We start from the raw sequence: 26,081 nt of genomic DNA, 5'->3' as shown, positions 1-26,081 counted from the left end.
GTTCACATGAAAAAGCGACTCACTGTATTCCTAGGGAAAGCAGCAGGATATTTAGCTTTCCTGTCACCACAGCTTAGAAACACCAGCAGAGCAGGGTTTTCCTGGCCATTTGAGGGCAGACAGGAAACCCCAAGAAAGCTGCTGGCACCGCTATGCTGTGGAAAGCAAAACAAAGCCACGACAAGGAGCTGTTCATATGGTAGTGTTAATGGGGGCAAGGCAAGACAGCACAGAGGCAGGAACAGTTCGAAGGTCAGTGGTAGAGCGTGTAAAAGATCCCAGATTCAATCCCTTGCATCTCCAGGTATGGCTGAGAGTGACTCCTGTCTGAAACCCTGGAATGTGATCGCCAGTCAGTGTCAACAATACTGAGGCCTGACAGGCCAATGGATCTGACTTGGCATAGGGGCAGCTTCCTATGACCGTCACGCCTCTCGCGAAACTCTGGATGTTTTCTTTTCCTTCTTTCAAAAGGATTTGGATGACATAATTACTCTGTGCCCCCATTATACTGGGCCGAAGCAGCACATCGCTTAAATAGCATTTCACAATGAAGATGCTAGTAAACCACAGTGTGTGGGAGCCAGACACAACACAAAGAAGAGAAAGGACCAAGGCAGGTTTCCTAAACATGGGCTACATGAGGAAACACGGGCAAAAAAGGGGGTCTTCTGAATACTTCAGTTCAAGCAATGTTGTTTTCAAGGCAAAAAAAGTCAAATGGGAAGATGTGGAGAGAATAACGGCAAGGGAGGGACAGCAAGAGAGCCATGAAACTTATACTTGTGATGGGACTTTATCGTCTGCATGAGAAGGAAAGCCCTAAAGTAAGGTTACCAGATTTTTTTTCAATGAATCCAGGGACACTTTTCAACTTCCTACTAAACAGATGGATTTTGTCAGGGGACTGATTTGTAAATACGGGGACTGTCCCCGGGAAACAGGGACGTCTGGTAACCTTACCCTAAAGGGCTTAGGACTAGGGTACTTGAAGAGTCATGACCTTGTGCATGTTTCTACCTGGACCCTGATATAAATTCCTGCAGTGGGGAATCTCTGATATAAATTCCTTGTGTGGGTGCCCTGTACAATTTAGAACCCTCAAAGACACGGGGTTCTTGACTGCACATGGAGCCCATCCCAAGATGATAGACTATCCACTTTAGAAGTTATCCCACCACTTCATGGAAGCTATGCGTACAGCAGTGAGGGGATGGAGTTAAAGTGCTGGTCTCCACCATCCCTCATCACGTCAGCAATTATAGCTTCTGAATTGGGTTAATGATTGCATAGATACCAGAATGTATTCTACAGCTGCTATCAATTCTTGTTCCAGTAGTAAGCCCATCTGATTTAAATGGGAAGTGTGCAAAGCTGTGTTACACTCTATATATGCATTCTTATTGAAGTCCCATTCAAATCCCTTAAATATATGTCTTAAAACTCTAATGTCACACAGCTGCTTGCAGGACATCTGGGTTTCCACCACGTGCACAAGCCTTCCCTTTTCAACCAGTGCTGTCTCTGCCAACTTTGTACAGTAAAAGTTTACTCATACACATGAAAAACAAAATCATGATCATTAGATCAAGGTACTTTTTTAATTGACCTTTCTCTCAATAATGTACACGAGCCTATTGTAATTCATTGCGAGCCTGTGTGACGTCTCATCCAGATTTCTAATATCCCGGCCTCAACAATCACAACTATTCATGAGCAAAAGATCTGTTTGAAAATACAAGCATTCAGGTAAGCCAAAACACACATTGGCCAATAAATCTTTTATGTTCCACTTCCCTGATGCATGCAGCCCATTTTCAACCAAAAAAAAAAACACCTCCCTGAGGCATAAGAGTTGCAGCACAATGGTTTTAAAATGAAGGCTTCGGAAGTTGACTGTTGGGCCATTGTCTTGAAAGAAGACTTTAAGAAAGTCCACTTCATCACGGGACACAGCGGGGATTGGGGTGGGGTGGGAGGCAGCCAAATGGAACCCCAGCCTAAGTGGGCAATGTGCCACAATGTTAAGCTTCTGTTGGAACTTCCTCGGTTTGTTTATTAATCACCTAAAACAGATGGCAGCTCAATGGGATTTGGCTTCCCTTCCCTTCCTTGTCCGCTATATATCAAATGTATGCAATGGCAGATTGAGCAAAATGAAAGGTATGGGTTTTTGTGGTAGCAGTAAAAGGAAGGCTGATAGTTGAATGTGTCATCTAGATACATGGAGGCATCATTAAAAGCCCACAGTGCTGACAGAAGCTCAATTACTTGCTGGCCCATTCCAGAAAAGAAATGACCTTAAAGCAGAAGCAGGCTACATACAATCCAGAAGGACTACCATACATGGCTGTTAAGCTGAATTTGTATGGTCTATATTTGTATGGTCTTTTGTCATCTATAGACTACCAACACTGTATCCTTCATGCAAGTAAAAATACACAAATAAAAATGGCAATATCTCTTCTAAAAGAATACAAACTGAAGGTAAGTAAGTAGAAACTCAGATACATTGGTCAAGTTCAGCTGTATCAGAAAATAACATATAAGGAGCCTCAGGCTCTCACTCTCTCTGCTACTCTTTCACATCCACAAGGAGGATGCCAGAAGCTTCCGCTTTCAATTTTAAGCTACACATTGTTCCCTGTGACACTGGAACTTAGGAACTGTGATTTGAAAACTGTGGTTAGTTTGAACAAGCCAGAATCAAATTCTGCTTTCAGATGCTGGCTTATTCTACAATCACCGTTTACTCAAACCTCAGTTCCCCAAGTTTGGCTGTCACAGGGGACTGCAGTTAGTTCAAAATCAGAAACAGAAGCCCACCACAGTATGCTCTCATAGCAGGAAACCATGGTTTCCTATTACATCTGAACCAGGCCATAGTTTTTCAATCGCTAGATTTTTAAAGGGCTGAAATTTTATATTAAAACATTTAGAGAAAGAGGAACACAGATTACATATTCTCTCTCTCTCTCTCTCTCTCTCTATATATATATATATACACACCGTATTTTTCGCTCTATAACACGCACCCGACCATAACACGCACGTAGTTTTTAGAGGAGGAAAATCCGTAGGCATGCCACCCGTAGGTATTTCCTCCATAACACACACAGACATTTCCCCTTACTTTCTAGGAGGAAAAAAGTGAGTGTTATGGTGCAAAAAATACGGTATATATAAACAGAAGCCTGGCATCCATGGGTTTGCAATACCTTTTTGCAGAGTGGAGGGAGAACCCACAGCCTGAAAACAGAATGATGCAGTGGACTAACTTTGAGGGTAGAGGCAGCTATGGGCCTCCTTAGCTATGCAAGTTGAAAACTGCCATTTTTAAGCTGTTTCAACTACTCCTTGAGGCAGATCAGATCAGCACTGCACATTGCATTGACACAATAGCTCTCAATTGTCAGGGCTCCACCCTCCCTGATCACTGTAACTAAGAACTCTCCAGCTGCCTCCTTGGCTTCAGGAAAGGGAGGAGGCAGTCCTGCTCTGCAAACAGCTTACTAGGCAGCACCATATCCTGATTCAAGACATGTTATAGCAGAACCACAGAAAGCTGCATGAAAACTGATAAGGAAACCATAGCATAAAAATGAAAAGATGCCAACCCCCTAGGGTTCACTGCATTTTTCCAATGGACAATTTGTCTGCCCTAGAATGCCCACTTACTGAATTTTGAATTAGTCTGTTTTCTTTGTTAGGAATCAGTGCCCAAGAAATAACAGCTTCATTTGAGAAATGGATCTCTTGTGAGCCAAGACTACTTACTGATGATGCTTAGGAAATGCATTATCATCAGTATTTAACAATAAAATGTCACAGGCAACAGCATTTGAATTTATGGTAAGGTCTGCACATACCTTACCATAAATTTTTACTTTCTTGGGCTCAATGATCACTGCAGATGGTGACAGCAGCCACGAAATTAAAAGACGCCTGCTTCTTGGGAGAAGGGCAATGACAGGCCTAGACAAGCATCTTGAGAAGTAGAGACATCACCTTGCCAACAAAGGTTCGTATAGTTAAAGCTATGGTTTTCCCAGTAGTGATGTATGGAAGTGAGAGCTGGACCATAAAGAAGGCTGATCGCCAAAGAATTGATGCTTTTGAATTATGGTGCTGGAGGAGACTCCTGAGAGTCCCATGGACTGCAAGAAGATCAAACCTCTCCATACTGAAGGAAATCAACCCTGAGTGCTCACTGGAAGGACAGATTGTGAAGCTGAGGCTCCAGTACTTTGGCCACCTCATGAGAAGAGAAGACTCCCTGGAGAAGACCCTGATGTTGGGAAAGATGGAGGGCACAAGGAGAAGGGGACGGCAGAGGACGAGATGGTTGGATAGTGTTTTCGAGGTTACCAGCATGAGTTTGACCAAACTGCGGGAGGCAGTGGAGGACAGAGGTGCCTGGCGTTCTCTGGTCCATGGGGTCACGAAGAGTCGGACACGACTAAACGACTAAACAACAACAACAACAACAACAACTGCACATACCACAGCGTTCCCCACCACCACCATGCCCCCTAAATCTGCTTTGGAGGGCTGAAGAAAACCCCAGAACAGGTTTAGGAGGCACACAGGGTGAGGATAGGGAGGAAAATCTCATTGATCATGTGCAGACCTTGTTCCGTGCATGCATACCCCACTTAGTATTATGCTGTATTCCACCCAATGAATTTGAGATGGGTGGCTTAAGACTACTTGCAGGTAAAATTATTTGGAGCTTGAAAGTACATATAGGTAAAGAGACCCCTGACCAATAGGTCCAGTTGTAGCCGACGACTCTGGGGTTGTGGTGCTCATCTTGCTTTATTGGCCAAGGGACCTGGCGTCCAGCTTCCGGGTCATGTGGCCAGCATGACTAAGCCGCTTCTAGTGAACTAGAGCAGTGCACGGAAATGCTGTTTACCTTCCTGCCGGAGTAGTACCTATTTATCTACCTGCACTCTGACGTGCTTCTGAACTGCTAGGTTGGCAGGAGCAGGGACCGAGCAACGGGAGCTTACCCCATCGTGGGGATTCGAACAGCCGAAGTTCTGAACGGCAAGTCCTAGGTTCTGTGGTTTAACCCACAGCGCCCCCCGTGTCCCCTGAAAGTACATATATCCTTCCGTAAAATGATCCCTTCCATGCAATAGTATTACTTCCTCTATTAATTCATGTATTTTGACAATTTATGTTCTGTATAGCTCCAGCATGTTGCTGTCATTAAATGACGGTCAGGGCAAACCCTGTCATGCAGCAGGTGAGGGGAGGATAAATAAAGGAGAAGGAATGATGTACCACATGTGGTGGGGTTGTGACAAAATTTTTAAGAATGGAATACTGTCTATGACAAATTTTTTAAAATGTTCAGACAAACATTTGAGAAGAAATCTGAAGCCTTTCTTCTGAGCATTATGACAATTGATATTTCAAATGATAAAAAGGGGTGTTCCTATCTGCTACAACAGCAGCAAGAATGGTAATGGCTAGAAACTGGAAGTGGGATAGGACACCAACAAAGGAAGAATGGCAAACTAAATTGTATGAGTATTTGGAATTAACAAAAATGACAGGCGCAATTAGGAACCAACCAAACCCAAAATTTAAAAAGGAGTGGGAATGTGTAAAAGATTATATGGGAAAACAACATTCTCAAATTAAAGAACAGAGTGATGAGATATATTGAGTAAGAGAAGGGTAATAAGGAAATACAACACAGCTGGAAAAGAGAAGGAAGAAATAAGAAACTGCATTGAGGTGGTGGGAAGTCACTTATGAAGAAATATTGTTATTGTTTGGTTTATATATGTACAATATATGTTAAAGGATGAATGGAATACTGTATGCATATGAATAATAATTTTAAAACTCAATAAAAAAGCATTTAAAAAATAAATAAATACAGAAATTACTGGTAGTTGAAGTAGCAAAGCAAAATTCGTAATCATGAAATAAAGTAGACTAATCACAATTAATAAAATAATCTTGTACAGTAATGATTTTTCATTTTAATTTGTTTTGCTACAAGGTCCAAAGACATAACCATTAAAATATATGGAATATCTTCTGAGAACTATACAAAGATGTAGACCAGGATAAGAACGCCCAGGAACTACTGCCAGATATCAAACTGGCTTTTGGATTTGTGCCTGTTGAAAAGCAGTCTTCCATAATTAACAGCAAACCATTTGTAAAACTCAGGAGAGCTTTCCAAAGAGCCATGTTGTGGGGGTCAGATTAGAACCCTACTCTTAAAGGATGGGAAGGGGAGAGAATCGTGCTGGATGTGTACAGTCATCTTGGATGGAAGCATAACAGCTCTTTAGCTTAGTCTGAAAGCTAGGGATGGGGAGGGGAGAATCATTCTGCTTGCACTTTCATGCAAACAAATCTACACTTCCCAAACCAATACACAAAATGAAAATCAGGTCTCCTTCAAACGCATACTTCTTTGCAATGCAGTTCTCCTTGCAAAGAATACATACAAATTGGTGTATCTTAGTAAAAACACATGTGCCAGGCATAATTAAAAGGTAAAGGGATCCCTGACCATTAGGTCCAGTCGTGACCGACTCTGGGTTTGCGGCGCTCATCTCGCTTTATTGGCCGAGGGAGCCGGCGTACAGCTTCCGGGTCATGTGGCCAGCATGACTAAGCCACTTTTTGGCAAACCAGAGCAGCGCACAGAAACGCTGTTTACCTTCCCACTGGAGCGGTACCTATTTATCTACTTGCACTTTGGCATGCTTTCGAACTGCTAGGTTGGCAGGAGCAGGGACCAAGCAACGGGACAGGAGCTCACCCCGTTGCGGGGATTCGAACCGCCGACCTTCTGATTGGCAAGTCCTAGGCTCTGTGGTTTAACCCACAGCGCCACCCGAGCCCCATGCCAGGCATAACTGCACAAACGCAATATGTATATTAGGAGAAATGATACCAAAATGTGTATGGATTTTCCTGGGGTCCTTTTTTTAAAAAACCGAACCAAAACAAAACGTGAGCACATGCAGTAGTGGTGTGAGATGAATTTATGATTATGAGAGCCAGTGTGGTGTAGTGGTTAAGAGCGATAGTCTCATAATCTGGGGAACCGGGTTCGTGTCTCCGCTCCTCCACATGCAGCTGCTGGGTGACCTTGGGCCAGTCACACTTCTTTGAAGTCTCTCAGCCCCACTCACCGCACAGAGTGTTTGTTGTGGGAGAGGAAGGGAAAGGAGAATGTTAGCCGCTTTGAGACTCCCAAAGGGGAGTGAAAGGCGGGATATCAAATCCAACTCTTCTTCTTCTTCTTCTTCATGATTGTAAAGATGTCACACTGAATGAAACTTAAATGGACTGATTCATCTATCCCCACTGAGAGCTAAGCTATGGAAATGCAGGGTATTTTATAGGGTCTGATAAAATAAAAGTCATGTAATAACTGGTCACTAAACAGAAGAACTAGTCTTGCTTTTTGAAAACCGGGGATCTGTTTTGCAAAGGGGAAGCCCCTTCTGAATGGAATATTTTGTGTCAGTGGAAACGGAATGTTTGTGCTCCATACATATGCCCATGCAAACTGAGGACATAGTCCAGTCAATATTCAGAACTGGTCCACTATTCACACTGCCAGCACTGTAGGGTAATGCAATAAGTCCAAAACTATGTAAGAAGAGTCCAGCAGGGGACTCCTGTTCAGGCTAGCAGTAATCCAGTTTTCTGAAGGTTGGTGTTTCCAGAGGAAGGAGTCAACGTGGACTCCTCATGTGTGGGCCAGAGCTCCTCATGCTACCTCATCAGTGCAGGGAGGAGTGGTGCTGGTACTGCTCTCATAACAATGAGTCAATGTGCATACTGAACATCAATCACACTGCACTCAGTGGGAGAGGTGTAAATTAAAAGAGTAACAGGACATAAAACAGCAAAACTGTGGCTGGACTGATCTCTTTTTAGAACTTCCAGAGAAATCAATATTTAATCAATAAATGGATTCAGTATTAAGGTAAGTGAATTCATTTCAAAGGCTGGTTTGGAAGATAAAGAGTGCTCAGAAACACACTTGAGATACACATCTCAACAACGCCAGTCTTTTAGTTGCCCCGAACAGGGGGGAGAGAATAGTGTGTGTTAAGAGCAACCAAATCCATATCAAGAGATCTTGGGAACACACCCAAAATGGCTGAGGTTGCTTCCTGTTTTTGACTGACAAGACTCTGCACACCCTTCCTAACTTGCACTGATCATACATGTAAATCCAGTGTAATCCCGATCAAATTAGTGGCTCCTTCCTTGAGTTACTTGCACATGTTCAGCTACAATGCAACAAGAGGAGAACAGTCTTACGTAGTTACGAAACCATCCTGCCAGTTCTTTCTCGCCCCCCTCCCCCTTAAAAACTTCTCCGGAAGCAGCATTAAAAAAAAAAATCAAAACCTGGACCCAAACAAAAGGGTAAGGAAATGGACGTTCAGCTTCCAAGTCATGCAGGTCAAGTTATTCCAGGAGGAAGGAACATGCTGCTGCTCCCACTAACAGAGTGACTTTACAAGAGCTAAATAATTTCCAACAATAAAAACTGAATCGTTCCCATAACAGCAAACCAAAGGAGGCATAAGGAAATAATTTTCCTCAGAGCATTATCTAGTTCTGGGAACTCTCCCCAAGCCAGATCCCTCACTGGCCCAGCCTTGCACCCGAGTGCTTTTGCCTGGATGGAATGTGTCCTTGAGATCTGATAATGCCTCTTGCTTGTTTGGACGGACAATGGAAAGGGGGACAATGGAAAGGGGTGCGTGAATAGCTACTGCTGGTAGCTTAACAGTCTCACCTGTGGCATGTTTACTCAGAAGTAAGACCCACTCAGAACCCCCAAGTAAGTGTACAAAGGACTGCAGTCAAAAGCATTTCAACTCCCCACAGACTAAGATTATTTGCTCCAAAGTCAAGAAAGAACATAAAATAAACTCCAGCATGTATAGGTTCCTCATAGCCCTGCTATGAGTTGTGTTAGCATGTTCATTTTCAGTTTCTATTGTGCACCTTTTTTGTGTGTGGGGGGGGGGTGTCCATGAAACCGTAATACACTTGTATTGATGGAGCACCTGGCTTCCCCCCTGCCCCCCCCCAGTCAAAGCTAACAAGTAGTACTATACCTGTACTACTGCAAAGTGCTAAATACTAAATGCCAAAGAAAACAAGAAAATACCGTATTTTTTTGCTCTATAAGACACACTTTTGCCCTCCTAAAAAGTAAGGGGAAATATGTGTGCATCTTATGGAGTGAATGCAGGCTCCATGGCTTCAGCGAAAGCAACGCGAAGCCTCTGGAGCTCAGTGGGAGCTCCTGCTGCACTCCGGAGGCTTCGCGTTGCTTTCGCTGAAGCCAGGAGAGCAAGAGGGGTCGGTGCGCACCGATCCCTCTTGCTCTCCTGGCTTCGCTTCGCTGGAGAGGCGCTGCGCAGCTTTCCCTCTTTGCGCAGCCTCCCTTCAGTGAAGTGGGAGGAGAAATGGAAGGGGCTCCGCTTCTCCTGCCACTTCGCTGAAGGGGCTCTGCGCAGAGGGGGAGAATATTTTTTGTCTTGTTCTCCTCCTCTAAAACAAGGTGCGTCTTATGGTCGGGTGCGTCTTATAGAGCGAAAAATACGGTAGGTTGAAGAAATGCTCGCTCGCTCTCCACTCCCCCATCAAAGACTAACTGGACCTGCAGTTACTTCAACACTGATGGGGGAGCATCTTCCTTCAGTACACCTGAGATCATCAGGCTACCTTGGGGGCTTCTGGCAGGCTGGTTGGGCACATACTGAAGTTCCCACCTTCAGCATCTGTAACCAGATGCAACCACCTCACTCTGCCCAATAGTAGGTCTGGCCACAGCAAGAAGAAAAGCACCCTGATTTCTAGGCAAAGGCGTGTAGATTTATTCCGTTAAGCAAATACTGAAATAGTGTCTGTGCTGGGCAAACGGCTGCATCAATGCCTTGTCTTACAAGTGCCACTATGACTGTTTGCAATGTCCTAGGAGGGTAAAAGGGGAACCAAATGATTTGCTGCTTTGGCTCAGCCTCTTCTGAAAGAGCTTTATACCCCAAAGAGGAAGGAGACTGAACTAAAGAGCTGTGCGATGCAGGCAGAATGCACTGCAAGCAGCCCAAATGTGTCAGATGTCACAGTCCAATCTTAGTAAACCACACAGGCAGACAAGGAAGTGATAACACAGACGACATGGCAGAGTGTCACACGTCGGCGAAAGAACAACTCATGACCACTGTGATGAACTCAGGCCCTGAGACCTGGCTGAAAAAGCAGGATGGTGATGATAGTGAGAGTCAGAGAATCCAGCCACAGTCAGAAGTATGAAATGAGTCAGTTTCACTTTTTCCCCTCCCTTGAGGCAGAAGAAATACGTTAAACCCCATGCTTTGGACACAACTTCTAATTCCTTTTGCGAAATGCTGGAAGTGGTTCTGCTGTGTTGGCTTCCATCGCTGTAGCATTTATTAGAGGTCAGGCATTTTGCTATTGCTCAAAGCGGTGAGATGCTTGAAGGAAATGCACTTCTACGAATTCCCCAAAAGGGGAGACGGGTACAGCTCTTAATGAGGAGCCTGCACTGAGTCACTTCTCTCCTCATATACTGTCTGTGAAAAGGAGGGGGAGGGGAAGCAGAAGTCAGGGAAAGGAGCGCAGCCTATTCCCTAGAGAGGAAGAAAGAGCCTTTGGCGACTTTGAGAGATAAGGTGAGCCCCTGGGCAAACTGGTTTGTGAGCAGTTGCACAACCCATTCATAAGCAAGCTTTTTCCCAAGTAAGTGTGTGCCTTAGTTAATTGTGATGCTTCAGCTGCTTTATTAATTAGTGGATCAGCCTTTAAAGCTTAATGCCGCTGAAGTGCAGTTAATCAAAGTATTCCTGAGTTACCTTACTGCCTCATGAACGACTTCTGCACCACTCTCTGGGGACAGGGACAGAGGTCTACCTAGGTGCCCTTGCATCTTGGCAAGGAGCTCTGAAGCCAGGAGAGCCCATGGACCAGAAACTCAGAAAGTTTGCTTTTACGCTCTGCCACTGACTTCCTCCAAGGCCATCAGGGTCTGCTGTGCTCTGCTCAACCTCTCCTCCTCCTCTGTTGGTCTTTCAGTCTGCCTTGCTGTCTCCCTCCTTCCACTCACTGCTTACCCTTCTGCCTCCTTCCTTCTTCCCTCCCTTTTCCCTCCTCCTGTAACTCTTGCCCACTGTCTTTCTTTCTTCCCTCTGAGCCCTACTGGGCACTCTGCTCACACTTCTAATAGCGCTGTTGGCCAACTGAGACCACCCACCCCATCCCTACTGGTGGGGCTACTGCAACAGCCCATGCCAGCAACCAGATTCCTCCACCAAGGCACCCAGAGAAGCCTGCATACCTTGCCCGGCTGTGCAGCGGTGGAGCAGCCCAGGAAGCGTGTGGACAGTCAGGCTCCTAAACACTCTGAGCCAGAGTGAAGAGGAGGGATTTTTTCGCGCCCTTGGGCCTGCGCCTTTGGCAGGGGCCAACCAAGCCAATCCCTAGGTACATCCATGGACAAAGGTCCACAATATTCCTGGAGCCCGCTCACCCACAACTGAGGTGAAAGTATAGGAAAGGGGCAAGAAGGAACAGAAGCCACTTCTGAGGCTGCCAGGCCTACAGTGCAGTCCCTTTCTTGTCTACTCAGATGAGAGGTCTACTGACTTCAATGGTGCTTATTCCCAGGTAAGCAGGTAAAGAACGGAAGCCTTAATGCCCATATTCCGGGTGGAAGTAGGATTACAGTGGGGTTGAACATATGAAAGCTGGGTGGTGATGGTGGAATAAAAAGCTTAAGGGACCCCTTGCTGTTTTCCTATCCCTATTTTATGCTTTCTTTTGTTTTCTTCTATTGGAGTTCCAGCCAAGAATCCATAGCCTGGGGCACTGGTGATTTCTGCTGCATCTGAGAAGACTCTATTGAGCAAGGAGGAAAATATATGGTCAGAGGATCCAGCCCCACCTTCTCTCTCTTTCTGAGCCCATAGGTAGGCTCACTGTCAAAATCACTCCAGAAAGATTTTGAGGTTTTGCCCTTCCCCAGCCTCCAGTCTAGAGTAGACTATGGTTTGTTGACATCACAGGACTTCAGTTTCCTCTCCTCCACCTAAGAACTCCCTGAATCTGCTCCTAGTGCCCCTCTCCAGCCCTTGAAAGCGGGGAGGGCAGAGCACTGGAAGGAGAAGAAAAGGAAGTTATGTTGCTTGCATGGAGTCTGTTTCACAAGCCAAACTGCAGCACTGGATGCAACTAGTTTAAATAAATAAGGGAAAACCCAGCCCAAAGTAAGCATTTTTCGTCACTTTGGGCACGTGTTCTTCAACTGATTGCAAGTTTTGTCATTTGTTTAAAAAGCCAGAACATACTACCAGACCGTCTGAAAATTCTGTTCTATTATAAACCTGGTGTTTACAAAAGTATTTCAGTGTTTGCCATTTTAAAAGGAAGTGTAAGAACATTTTTCGCCTACCTTCAAGAACACAAATTTGAACTTGGCATACTATGAGTTTTTGTGCCCTCAAGGGTGAATCCTGACTTGAAACAGCTGAGGGGATTCAAATAATAAAACAAATTACTCCGTCAAGTAAAGAAAAATGGGGAAAGAGAGCATTGATGAAGGACATGCTTAGAACAACTATAAAACTGGCTCGTGAGCATACCCAGGAAGCAATCTAAACACTTTTAGAAAAATGCATTGAGACATAAGATCTCAGGTAGTTGCTTGAAGGGAACAGTGTGCAGCGACCAAAAAACTCTTAATCAAGTAATGAACCCACATGCGAGTCAATGAAGTCAGCTGAGTTCCTGCTTACTAGCCATGCATGATCGACCCCAATCCGCATGCAACACTAAGCCAAACTGTGGCTTAGCACAAAGCAGCAAATTTGCAGATTCTCAGAGCAAAGATTTCAGCTGCAAATTTACCTAAAAATACATTTTAATGCAAAGTTTCCCCTACAATACTACGTGTTTAAATGTTGCGGTCACTAATATATGCATTTTGAAGCACACACTAGCGTATGCATTCTTGAACACATTATTTGGATGGAGAATTGCACTGCAAAATTTGGAGAAGTGCAGATTTTGAAGGAAGTTTTTGTCCATTGTTTCAGGAAGTGCAAATTACTTATTTTCTTACCTGGGGTTAAGTCATGGTTTGGTGTTAGCTCTGAACCTGGGCTTTGTGGGTTTGTAAGTTTAGCTACAAAACTAAAACAAAACCTTGAGGCTTTAACAATGGCTTTGCTTCTGAGTAAACTTGCATAGGATTGCTCTATAAATTTCATAAGCAACAGTTCTGATGACAGGGGAAGGGAAGTAAAAATCTGTACTGGAGAGAATAACAGGATACCCAGTATCCTTTAGGTAAAAGAAAAGGCCTCCAATAATCATTTTGATTGTCCTCTTTTGTCAATAACCTACCCAATCCAAATGCCAACAGCCACTCCAAGCCACCTTGAGTTTATGCAATGCATGGCTATTTTTCTTAAGAAAAATGATCTTTCCAAATAAAGGAGCCACCTTAACATCTGGATATTTACTGCAATTTATGTCTTGCTGTTCCTTCTTCCTCTGGAAGAATGAGAAAAGCAAGCAAGGACTTGGCTCGAATACTCACTTCTACTTTGTGAATGATTTAATATCCTTGTTTTTAAAAATGTTACACAACAACAATCTAATATTGATGAGGGATTTACAGGATGCTAAGCATTGCACCAAACGCAAAAACGTAAGAAATGCCTTGTTGGCTCATCCACTTACAACATTTACTCTCTCCATTTCTATCCTGCCTTTCCTCCAAGAAGCTTAAGGCAGCATACAGAGTTTCCTTCACCATCCTCCATTTTATCCTCACAACAAACCCGCTAAGTTAAAAAATGGTGAGTGGCACAAGGTCATCCGATGAGTTTCATGGCTAAGCGAGATTCTGAATGTAGATCCGCCCCTGAGATCCAACACTCTAACCCCCACACCATACTGCTGCTTTCCCTACAATGCTTTACAGTGCTGAAGTTGATTACTCCTAGTTCCCAGTTGTTTATTTGTATGACATTTTAAATCACAATTCAAGCAAAACATCTTTTAAAAAAGAACGGAGGTTTGTAAGTATCTACACAGTATCATATATCTCCATGAATGGAGGACTGTCCCTTTCACAATAATTTCCCCCAATGTGCTCAACACTCACTCAAAATGCACAACACAGACTTCAGCAAGCAATAAGGAACCGGAGGTGTGCACCTCCAAAATGGATTTGAGACACCCCAAATGATACACACATACCTCCTGGAGTCTTCTTCTACAACACTTTCTTTGGGCGCAAGATGCTGTCAAAAGCATGTCCCACACTGACAGAACACTTTGGCCCACCACAGATGTCATACCCACACAGAATTGTGCCAGGTCCAGTGCTTTCTTTGCGTTAAATAAATACACTGCTGAGGATATGCAACCACGCCAATAACCACCAAATAGCTAGAAAAAAATACAGGAACTAGTCCCATATTCTGATTTCAATGGTGAGGACAAGAAACTCATGCCCTGTTGCCTTTCTTCAGCAACTGGTACCAAGGACTATGCTGCCTCCGAAATGTTAGCTGCCACAGCCAAATAACTGCCGACTGACCTATTCTCCATGACGTGCTGCCTAACTAATATAACTGTGCTGTATCTATGGGTAGAAAACAAACTTTTAATAACTTAATGCAGATAGAAAGTTTATGTAGGCCCTCAAGTCCATCCTTACTTATGTATGTTTTGGTATCGGTTGTAACCAAATAAAAATGTCAACCCCTTATTTAATGAGGAGACTAAAATAAAGTGCACAATGTTTATGGCAGGATATGTCTTCAACAGATGTAACCGATGGCTTGGATCCAAGCTTTGCTCCTTCCAGCATAAGTGGGGAAGGTGACTTTTGTTGATTCCCCCTTCCCTTTACAGATCCTTGCATGCTCAGAAAAAATGTGGAGACATGAGGACCCTCCAGAACAGGATGGGAAATGGTATCGAGGGACTACACCCCTTTACACCTACAAGATCCTTCTACTGGACCAAGAGCCTTCCATGGACAGGAGTCTTTCCATTTGCAGAAGATGAAGTCTGGATTCAACCCAATGCATATTTCCAACAACCTGCATGCGATTCCTAATATAGAAGATCCAAACATCCTCCGATGGTGATAGACACATGCCTCTAAATAAGTGACAATATTGTCATCCAAAAGACCACCTCACCCTTTTAATAGGGCCACCTCTGAAATATCTACAACTGTGAAAAGTACATAGCCTATAAAGTACATGAAAATCTTTTGATGCTTAGCTAGTATTTCACCATAGCTAAATGGCTTTGCATGCTTTGCAAAGTACTTTCCTGAAAACACTTTATAAATACAGTAGAAAAGGTGAGAACCAAGTGGGAGAGCAGAAACCATAGAATATATGACCAAGCCATGAAAGGAATACATAGCATGTTAAAAGCTGTGCTTGCTTCTTATGTGTGGAAATATTTATTTCAAAGTATATGTTCTTAAAAATGTATCTTCTTAAACACTGACTTTAATATGTCAAAACAATTTTCATTGACTTCTGCATGTTTATTCACACGTCATTAAGGAATTCCCATTTGCATACTGATATTCTAATAAAACGGTGCACTAGAAGTAGCCAGATAGATACAGTATTAGGTTTGCTTATAAAACACCTTTGAGTAGATGCAGCTAGGATTGACTGTTTGGGCTAATTTAGGTGTTCTTGAAGACTAGGTGGCACAGTAGAGTATTACCAGGTGATATCAACACCCAGTGCCAACAAACAGTAACACGGTTGTGTATAAAATTAAACAAAGCTGGTAAGTGGTTCCACAAAGAAGCCTTTGGGCAATCTATTTTATGTTTTGAAACATAGTTTAACTGAACGAAATGGTTAGACAATGAAAATAATTCAAGTGGCGAATGTCAAATAGAAATTTTGTGGGAATAGTGAAATCTTCGTCAAAGTGAAGTCTGTGGCAACATCTAGCTGCCTCTACAAGACTGTAGTATTGTCTGTTATGTAATTTAAGCAAATGATTTCCACTCACATCAGCCTTCTAATACTAAATTCAAAGTTGGTAACTAACTTTCTTTTCCAGCAGCAGTGGAATTGGGCTGATAGAAGACTCAACACCAACAGCATACTATTCCTCATCTGTGAAAGTCATGTGCAGCCCAGTTCCCTATTTCATTACTCAAAAATACGTCCCACTGAATTCAGTGAGCTTTTCCCACGTAAGGGTGCATAGGTTTGCATCCTAAGGCCTGGAAGTCACTCCTGCAGAACTCAGCAGAACCCAGGTCCAAGAAATATGCACAGGACATTCAGAAACAATTTTGGCCGGGTACACAATGGAAAGACTTCTAAGTAATATTCTGATCTCAGTGCTTAAATATTGTGCCAACAGTAATTCAATTTCTGACTATTGCTGTAACCCCAATATAAGCAGCATATCTCTAGGATTGTACTGGGCCACCAACAGGCAAAAGGATAAGAAAGAATATCATAAGCCCAAAGAGTTCAGTGGCAAGTCTCTTGCACAGTCACAGAGCTGAAATGTACGTTTTGTTTCTATTATTATTACTAAGGGAAACGAGACGCAAAGGGAACTTTCCGAGAGGCACAAAGGGCTTTCACAGAACCATCCTTGGCTTGCAGCCTGTTTATTCGGTACCCTCGCCCAGCCAGGCAGGGTTCTGTTATGGCAAGATCAAGCAGATTTCTCTGGTAAACCTACACTGCACTGGCAGCCAGACAGTTCGCGTTTTCTGTCCCTCCTTAAGATTTAAGGTGGCTCTTGCCAGGCAGTCAAGCGTCGTCGCTTCCACTTTCAAGACAGCCGAGTGTGTGCAGATGGCATATTATATATTTTTAATTTAATTGTCTATTTAGTGCTTCGAAGTTGAAGAAAGGAGGAGGGAACAGAGCACTGGGAAAGGAGGAGGAAGAGAGAGCCGGTCTTCTTCTTTTCTTTCCCCAACAGAACCCAAATGAAGAGCTTGAGAGGCAGCAGGGGGAAGTGGCTCCCTTTTTGAGGGGAGTCGTTTCTCTTTTTGCAACTCAAGAAAGTGACTTTTTGGGGGGAGGGTACTCGGCTCTGCACGAACGTGACGGCCACGATCCTCCGAGGCCGAAAGAGGCACGAGTAGGAGGAAGAGGAGGGAGAGGGAGCTCCTCAAAAAGTAGAAACAACGTTGCGCGAAGTTTTGGCGCATGGCGAAGAGACACATCCGTGTGATTTCCGCCTGGGAGGCAGATCGGCTGTGTGGCCGCCAAGGCAAGACGGTGCCAGGAAAACTCCCCGCCCGCCCCTCCGCCTCCTCCTGGGGGGAAAAGGGGGGAGGCTGGGAGAGAAGGAGAGTCTGATCTGTCAAGTTAGGGATGGGGAAGAGAAGAATCGGCGGCGTGGCTCGGATGGTAGGCGAAGGAGGCGACTCCGCAAAGAGCAGCAAGGAAGCCAAGCAGTGCCCCCAAGCCAGAGAGGGGATGCGGATCAGCCCCGCCGCGATCCGACCCCGGAACCAAGCCAGGGCCAGCCCCAGCCCCTGCTCCACCCGCCCCCTGCCTGCCTGCCCCCTTACCTGAAGACGCACTCTTCCCGGGGCTCCTTGCAGGGGGAGACCAAGCCGCTCTTTTTGTTGAAGAGCTTCTGCAACAAGGTGGGTGTGGGCGGCATTTTGGGAGCGCGCCGCTCTCGCCCCGGCGGGGCCAAGCCCGGAGCAGCCAGCGAGCCAGCCAGCGAGCGATCTCCCCCCTCCCCGCGCGCGAGCTGCGAAGGCCGGCTAGTTCCGCGAACCCGACTCCATTCGGTGTGACAGTCATATGACAAAAATTAATCACTTGGAGCAGCCGCGGCGGGAGGGGGAGGCGGGCGGGCGGGGTTTCGCGCGGGCTTCCCGGCAGCCGATTGGCCGCGCGGCCCGGCCCGGCCCAGCCCACGTGGGGAACACGGCGATCCCTGCTTGGCTTTGGTGGAGCGGCGGCGCTTGGGGATGTTTTGGTGCAAGGAAGGAGAGGGAAGGGAAAGGGAGGAAAGCGGGAGGCGCTCGGCCTGGGCTCTCCCGCCAACTTCGCCTTCGATCCGCTGAGCTTTAGCTTACTGAGCACGGAACAGGCCCCGTTCAAAGACGCAGACGGGAATGGGGACACCCGAGCGCTCCTTGCGCTTTGGATGGGATGGCTTTGTGGAGTTTTGTCTGGTTTTCCTCCCCCACCCCGACTGGAATTCCACGACCCTGGAGGATGTGGGACTCCTGAGCCGCTCTGGAGATGTTTTAAGATCAGCACCCCCACCCCTGGAATCCAAGAAGGGTCAATAACAGGGATGCAAGAAGGCAAAAACATAAAAACTTGCCCCCAATGTATTTTGTCACGATCGCAGTTAAACTCTTGACTTATTGGCGCCCCTCCCCCCCATGTGTTTTTGCTTTGGTTCTGCTTCCCGACGGAATTAGAATAATAAAATTGTAGAATTGGAAGGGACCCTGAGGATCATCTAGTCCAGAGCTTTCCAAACTTTGCATGTTGGTGACACACTTTTTAGACATGCAACATTTCGTGACACAGTAATTCAGTTTTACAATCAAACCAGAGCTTAAAACTAACCCCTTTCCAGCCCCAGGAGGAGCGCAGGAACATTCACGTGACACACAGCCCACACACTAACAGGAAAGCTCTGATCTAGTCCAACCCCCTGCAATATAGGAATAGCAGAACCTGCAACCCTGGATTTATCAGCACCAAAAATTCTGAACTTTTAATTAAGAACATGTGAGTTTCTTGGAGTAACTTAGTAAGGCCCAGATTAAAACTAAACGAATTTCCATGAACGAAGCTCACCTTGGGATGGTCACCAAGTCTTCCAACTGCAGCAGCCACAATTTCCCTTTTTCTCTGCAATCCCGAGCCATACATTTAAGTTACATTCAACACACATTTAAAGCACATGATCCCGGCACAAGGATCTTGCAAACTGTAGTCCCCCCTGACAAAGTTACCTTTCCCTGCACCCCAAGCTACAGTCCCCAATATTATTTTATGTGCTCTAAATGCAGATTATGATTGAAATGTGTGGATCTGCTTAAGTATTCCAACTTGCTCACACACTCACCCTTCAGGTAGTGCTTCACATAAGCTTGAAGCAGCAGAACATGCAGACTTTTATGTTGCTCTAAGTCCAAGACGGGGCACAGACATAGGGAAGATGAGTGACTAGGCAGCAGCCACAGTGCTGAAGGAAGCAGGGAAAGGGGTTCTTGACAGGTGTTAGTTGTCCTCCCCCATGCAATCCCTGAGCATGTGAAAGGACAATAGTCCATGCCTGTCTAATGGGGCCTGCCACTGCCAATATCCAGTATTTATTTGGAAGGGCTGCTCTCCATGTTTAGGAACTCTGGGGCAATCACGGTTCCCAGTCATGTGGCAGGCCCTTTCAGACTAATAATGGGTGTGTATACTGTATTACCATCCTGATCCTCCTTGGTATGTCCAACTAACACATAGAAAACACTACTGGGAGCTTCTACTCACTTTCATCACTAGCTGTAAGTGCCCATTGAGCCCAAAGAATTGGCATTAGTGTAACTTGTTCTGTATGTAATACCCTGGAAGTATTATACAAAATGATTCTGAAACACACCTGCAAAGGCCCAGATCAGGCTGAAACCTTTTTGAACACTGCTCCCTTACTTTTGTTGCTGAGATCCATCAAAAGACAATGGAGTATGCCTCCAGGGGTGTAGTCAAACCGCAGCATTAGCAGCACCGAAGTGACCTCCCTGGGCGCAAGCATGGGCAGTGTGCATGGGGGTCCTGGGCTGCCCAGATGACAGAACCGCCTCTCAGTCTCGCTGATGTGGTCCAAAAGAAAGCAGAGTAATACATTTGGCACCAGCTTGGCTGCAGAAGTTGCCAGAAAGAGGCATACAAGGCACCATCTGACTGTCTTAGGGACTCCACTCCAGATTTGTGTAGGGTTACTTCTTAGCCTTTCTTCTCCCAAAGATATACCACAAGGCAGAAGTTTAGTATCAGTTTTCTTTTTCCTAGATGGGCTCCATTTCCAGGTTGAGGAGCTCCATCTGGCCTCACTTGCATGTGCAGAAACCACCTTCTTGACTATTGGTCTCATCCACTCAATCCTCCAGATCCTGCCTTTGCATGCAGGGAAGTCCCTAACTCATCAAGGGTTTGAGACCCATCAGCTACCCTTAAAGTACAGTTGCATTACCAGAACAATCAACCTAGGAAGCTGCCTTATACAGAGTCAGACCTTTGGTCCATCTAGCTCAGTACTGTCCACCCAACTAGCAGCAATTTTCCAGGATTTAATCCACAGTCTTTTCTGGAAATGTCAGGGGTTGAACCTAGGATCTTTCACTTGCAAGGCAGATGCCCTGGCACTGAGCTACGACCCTTCGCCACGGACTGCTTTGCTGATCAGACAGTGCAAATGTACATAGTGACGCATGTGGGCCGTGACAGAGAAATGTAAAAGCAAGCTTAGGTATCTCTTCCTACGCAGAGTTTCATTCATTACCTTTCATAGGTTTCTGTGAGATTCAGGTTCCTCTCCCCGCTTCCTCTTCCCAGGGCTGAGCAAACTGTAACCAATGAAGTGAAAGAAGTCCATTGGCATGCTCTAGAAGTGTTATTACACAAACCTACAGTGCTCTCAATAGAAAGAAGGAAAGCATCCCCCCACTTTCCTTTTTTCACACATTTACTAATTCCACTCTCAATTATTTCTACTGCTGCACTTTAAAATGTCTAGAGGGGCTCCAATTTTGCAAATACTTAAGCAGGCGCAGCATATAAATCCCATTATATGCCATAAAATGATCAGACATCAAATCTGCACTGCACATTTCCCACAAGTTAGGAATGTGACTCATCTGAGATGATGTCATTGAAATCCCTCAAAGGATTATTTTCAGCCCTTGTTTCTCAAGGAGTTCCAATGACTTTAGGGAATAGCAGCTACTTCTATGAGTACTATGATTGTGTCTCGCAACCTTTAAGTGTCCAATAGGATACTACAAAATCATGTTCTGTTTCCAGTCCAATTTAACTGGGCAGGGGAAGGGCAGAGTAGGAAAACACAGCATAGCAAAGATGCCTCGTTCATGGCATTTTAATAAATTACAGGACTGTGTAGTCAGTAGCTTAATTCATAACTTAATAGGGAAGAATGGTTTAAAGCACGGACGGCTTAAAGCAGATCAGCTGGGAATCCTGATCACACAGCCCAATCCTGCAGAAAGCCAGTTTTGCGAAGCCTACATTTGACACTTTGCCAAGCACAGAACTGGCAAATCACCTTATGCTGTGGTTCCCACATGCCACGCAAGGTACTTTGATAGGTGGGTGGGATAATCCTCTGGCATTTGCCAGGTGGTCGACAGGTGAGTTGTTCCTTGCACCTAAGATGGCCCATGAGGGTGAGGATTGCAATCTTGCCTACCTTGCTAAAAAACCTCTTCGTCAATACAAGGAATTCATGTATGCTTTACAGGAATTCAGTAGCAACCCAAATCTCACACAAGTTAAATCGACATTGGCTTTCACCTTTAGTATACATGTGAGGCAGACTGGAGGAGACTCCTCATTCTGGTTATCTCCACACATACCCATCTCATGCTAGATGGGGCCTGTGATTGGCTCCTACCAACCAACTCTGTCTCTTCAGGAGCCCAGTTGGCTTCCACCCACTGGTGGCACAATGCAGGAAGGGTGAGATATCTAGTCTGGCTACTCCATTGAAAAGTCTCATGTTTCTTGCAAGATAGAATTTCTGTTGGTGGTCTTTAATTCAAGACATGTCATTCACATACACAAGTTACTACTTGAAGTGCAGTCATCAACTGATAGGACTTGCATAAATCAATTTGATGCTTGTTGACATGTTTATCAAGGAGTACGTATTATTATTTTCAGCCAGTCTTGGACTAGAGTATGGTTGGAAGGGTCCCCTTCTGTATAAGCAAGGGCTTTTGTTAGGAAAAGATTCTGTCTCTCTTCACCTCCACCAGCCTTATATTATGCAAGATGAAGTTTAAACTGACACCCTGCACAGCTACCTCATGCAGATGGTTCCCGGCTGGAATCAGAAACTCGTTGTCATTCAAAGTACGTTGCTGTGTTTGTGTCAACAGCATTGAAGGCCTCCATCAGAGGTGAATCTTCCTAGTGTGGTGACCTTGTCCTGTTTGATGTTTTGGAAAATAGCATCAAGGAAACCGTGCAGAGACTAAGCTCCACAGTCTAAATAAAGTTGTTAAAAAAGTAGCAAACCGTCAATCAGTGAGGATTATCTTCACCTTCTTGATTACTCTTCCAGAAATAATATCTTACCAAATTCATCCTTAGTCAGACAAGAGAAACTCATCCCCCCAGTACTTACTGAGCTTTAAGGAGCTGATTCCAAAAAGTGGTTTTCAACAATTATATATACACTAGTGGCACAACTGCAACAAAATACCACTAAGTAAATGTATGTAGAGTACCCTATAGTTTAGTGACAGGTAGCACACACTGCAGGCCAGCAGCCGCATATTTAACGTGGAAGCCCCATGCATACAGATATAATCAAGGAGACACTCTTAACAGTCCACGTGACACACGTAAGGCTGATTGAAGTCCATAAAAGTACTTTGGTCTAAATTAGCATGATCACATCTTCATGGTAAAATATTAATCAAATCTGGCATTTTCATCAAATGCACCTTTTGAAACAATCTTAAAACACCTTTGCCACCGGCGTTATTTGCACAGGAGCATGTAGCATTGTGGATATTTTCTTCAAATGCACAGATAACTTCTAGGTCAGCTTTGGCTTCACGAGGACATGGAGTAAATGCAATAAATTATTCTTTCAGACTAATTTGGTTAATGCTGCTGTCTCCAAATCCAAGTTCTAGTACACTATCAATAACAAGTGTGACAAGCTATGATATTCTGAAGACAGAAACTGTGAGATTGAACAGTTACCTATAGACAACTATTTCACTATAACCCATACACCATTCTAGAAAAATCGTTCTCCAGATTTTATTTACATTTTGCACCCGCTTGAAACATCAACGTTCACTGTCAGTCTGAATTTATTTATTTTTGCATGTATCTTAGGTCTTCAAATTAAAGCTAGCTGAACTCTTTCTCCTTACATTCGTAAGGATGTCTACAGAACCTTATGTGATCAGCAGGTTTGACAGGAATCAAGGTGCTTTCTAGGCACAAGACTAGTGGAAGTGTGGATGAGCCCTAAGAGACAGAGGTTCCATCCTGTGCTGATCTTCGTAGGTGCTTCCATATACTTCCCCCTTCTCCCAAGTAGCCTCCTGTGCAGGTAGCTGAGCACTTTGGTGGTAGCTCTGAAGCTTCTGCTAGGCTCCCCATCTTGGCTCCTGTGGTGTTGGGAGACAAGGGGTGGGACACGAAGAGATGGCCTGGAACCCAGTCAGCTGGTATGGTGACCTGGAATAGGGATACAAAAATCTCTTCAGGATCACTGGTGGTGTAGAGATCTGCTGGGGAATTCTGATGTCCCTGTTCCTCCACTGAGGAGACCTCATATTCCAAGGATGAGAAGAGCTGAACAATGGCAAATTCAAACACTGTAAACCTTACATCAGCTCTGTATTATCCCCATCTTGAAGAGTAGAATGTTGGATGAAAGAGAGAATGCTGCTAGCTTGAGCTATCGGAAAAGGCCTGGAAATGATGCCTTATGAGGAACAGCTAAGGGAGCTGGGCATGTTTAGCCTGGAGAAGAGGAGGTTAAGGGGTGATATGATAGCCATGTTCAAATATATAAAAGGATGTCACATAGAGGAGGGAGAAAGGTTGTTTTCTGCTGCTCCAGAGAAGCGGACACGGAGCAATGGATCCAAACTACAAGAAAGAAGATTCCACCTAAACATTAGGAAGAACTTCCTGACAGTAAGAGCTGTTCGACAGTGGAATTTGCTGCCAAGGAGTGTGGTGGAGTCTCCTTCTTTGGAGGTCTTTAAGCAGAGGCTTGACAACCATATGTCAGGAGTGCTCCGATGGTGTTTCCTGCTTGGCAGGGGGTTGGACTCGATGGCCCTTGTGGTCTCTTCCAACTCTATGATTCTATGATTCTAAAAAGATTCCCAGCCTCAGTGCCCTTCTGGGAGGACCTAAAAAGTGGTTTCCACCCACTTATGCAACAGCACCTGCTCTCCCTGCACACCCCTCTCCCAGTTGGTTCTGGGGTTTTTCCCAATCCTCCAGAGCAAACAGGGAGGTGGGGGCGGTGGAGAAGAGAGGAAGTGGAAGCCCTGTTGTGCAGGCAAGACAACTTTCTTGGATACAACCCAATGGCTCCACTTACTCTTCTGTCTTTAACTGCAACTAGATGTAAAGAAATGAACAGGTAAAAAGTTTTGCAGCATGGAGACAACATAAGATCTGCTAATATTTATGCGTCAAGATGCATTGTAAAAACACAGCTACAGGAGCTAGCTTAGGCTTCCAGAATGGCAGCTGAAAATAAGTGACAGGAAGCAGAGGCAGATACCAGCAGTTCAGGCTGGAATCAAGACTGAAATTCAGGCAGTTTGCATCATTTGGGTCTCCTGACTACTCTTTCCCTTTATATTATAAGCGAAAGTTAGTAATTAGCGTTAGACAATCCAGTCTTCCTCCTATTCTCTGTGACTCATGGTAGGGAGGGTGCACGCAGGTGGAAATGGTTTTCCACTTTAAACAAATGAAGACTCAAAATGTTTCCTTTGAACTTCCTTTTTATGTATGCTTATACAGTGGTGCAGATTTTGTATTCAGTACAGAACTTGGGCAGCTTTCTGCCCACCACTCTACGTTTTTTTAAAAAAATAGGTTAAGCAGTTACACATAGAAATGTACAGTCAATATCACGCTACTGACAAAACTTCATAGGGTGCACTTTTTGTCCTAAGTGAGCAGACCACAGTCTACTTGCACAAAATGAGTAGGTAGGAATGGAGCATTTCTTATGCCAAATGTTAAAGGTTAGAACTTCATTCTGAATTCAGATGCAAGTAGCTTGACTCTAACAAAATGCATCTCGTTTTTATACACATCTTAGCTTAATGTTTAAAATCCATATCCATATTCACACACAAGTCAGTTTCACAAGAACAGTTGATGGGAAATATTAAGATTTACAAGTAGATGCTGTTATCCTAAACTGGCTTAAACGGAAGCACTTAAAGTTAAGTTTTGGAAATCAGGCTGAGAGCTACCAGAAGTATATTCCGCACACATTTTACAATAAAGAAGTGCTTTGCAATACAGGATAGTGGTATATACAAAGCATGAGGTAAAAGAATGACACTTGTACTAACTTTTATAATTCCTGATCTTATTTTTACCTACCAGAATATAGATTTCCAGAACTGTAAGTATTTTCAGAATCTTTTTTTGAAGGTGTCATTAACTTTCAAACTTAACGAAGTCCAAACGTGCAGCTCAGCTTCTTCCTACCATTCCATGTTCTCAATATCCCGTTTTTTTCTCTTTTAACAAGTAAAGGAAATGTTGTACCCTTAGAGAACAGTCCATAAAGAAACAAAATACTTTCCCTCAAGGGAACAATAAAGGCCCCCAAACTATATTTTCAGGTGTTTTAAATACTCTGTGACAATAAAGCTGCAGTTTAGAAGATTATGTACCACTGACAAACAAAATGGTTAGAAAGAAAATAGCTACTGAAATCACTGGGGCATAAGGATAATATAAAGAACATCAGTCCCATTCATTCAGTCCATTTCTTTTCTTTTTTTTACTGAACCCACTGTCCATACAATGCAGCTGCAGGGCAGGCTTCTTTCCCAACCTGGTTTCCTCCAGATGTCATTGGAAGAGTCCATCATCCCTGACCACTGTCTATGCTACCTGGGATGATGGGAACTGGGAGGGAGTCCAACAACATCTGGAGGACACCGGGTTAAGAAGGCTGCTGCTGAGGTTTCTAGAAAGTGCTCCCCTCTCTTTCTCTCCCCTACCCCACATTACATGCAGCAGTGCTTA

The 26,081-nt window shown here is 44.5% G+C and overlaps 1 protein-coding gene across 4 annotated transcripts in view; it reads right to left on the bottom strand.

Moving 5' to 3' along the window:
- FNIP1 (folliculin interacting protein 1) overlaps positions 1-17,888 on the bottom strand; it is an 89,859-nt gene extending 71,971 nt beyond the window's left edge. For all 4 annotated transcript variants that reach the window (XR_014561589.1, XR_014561590.1, XM_083728371.1 and 1 more), the window contains exon 1: positions 17,630-17,888. Coding sequence is in view for 2 of the 4 variants with exons in the window: in XM_083728371.1 (XP_083584497.1) it covers positions 17,630-17,724 (95 nt within the window). In the remaining 2 variants the exon portion in view is untranslated. The remainder of the gene's footprint in view (positions 1-17,629) is intronic.
- Positions 17,889-26,081: the final 8,193 nt, after the last annotated feature.

This window comes from Podarcis gaigeae (genome assembly GCF_964106915.1).
Source record: "Podarcis gaigeae genome assembly, chromosome: 2".
Classification (NCBI taxonomy): domain Eukaryota; kingdom Metazoa; phylum Chordata; class Lepidosauria; order Squamata; family Lacertidae; genus Podarcis; species Podarcis gaigeae.
The sequence above is the reverse complement of the archived record's forward strand: the minus strand, read 5'-3'. Positions and strand labels throughout refer to the sequence as shown.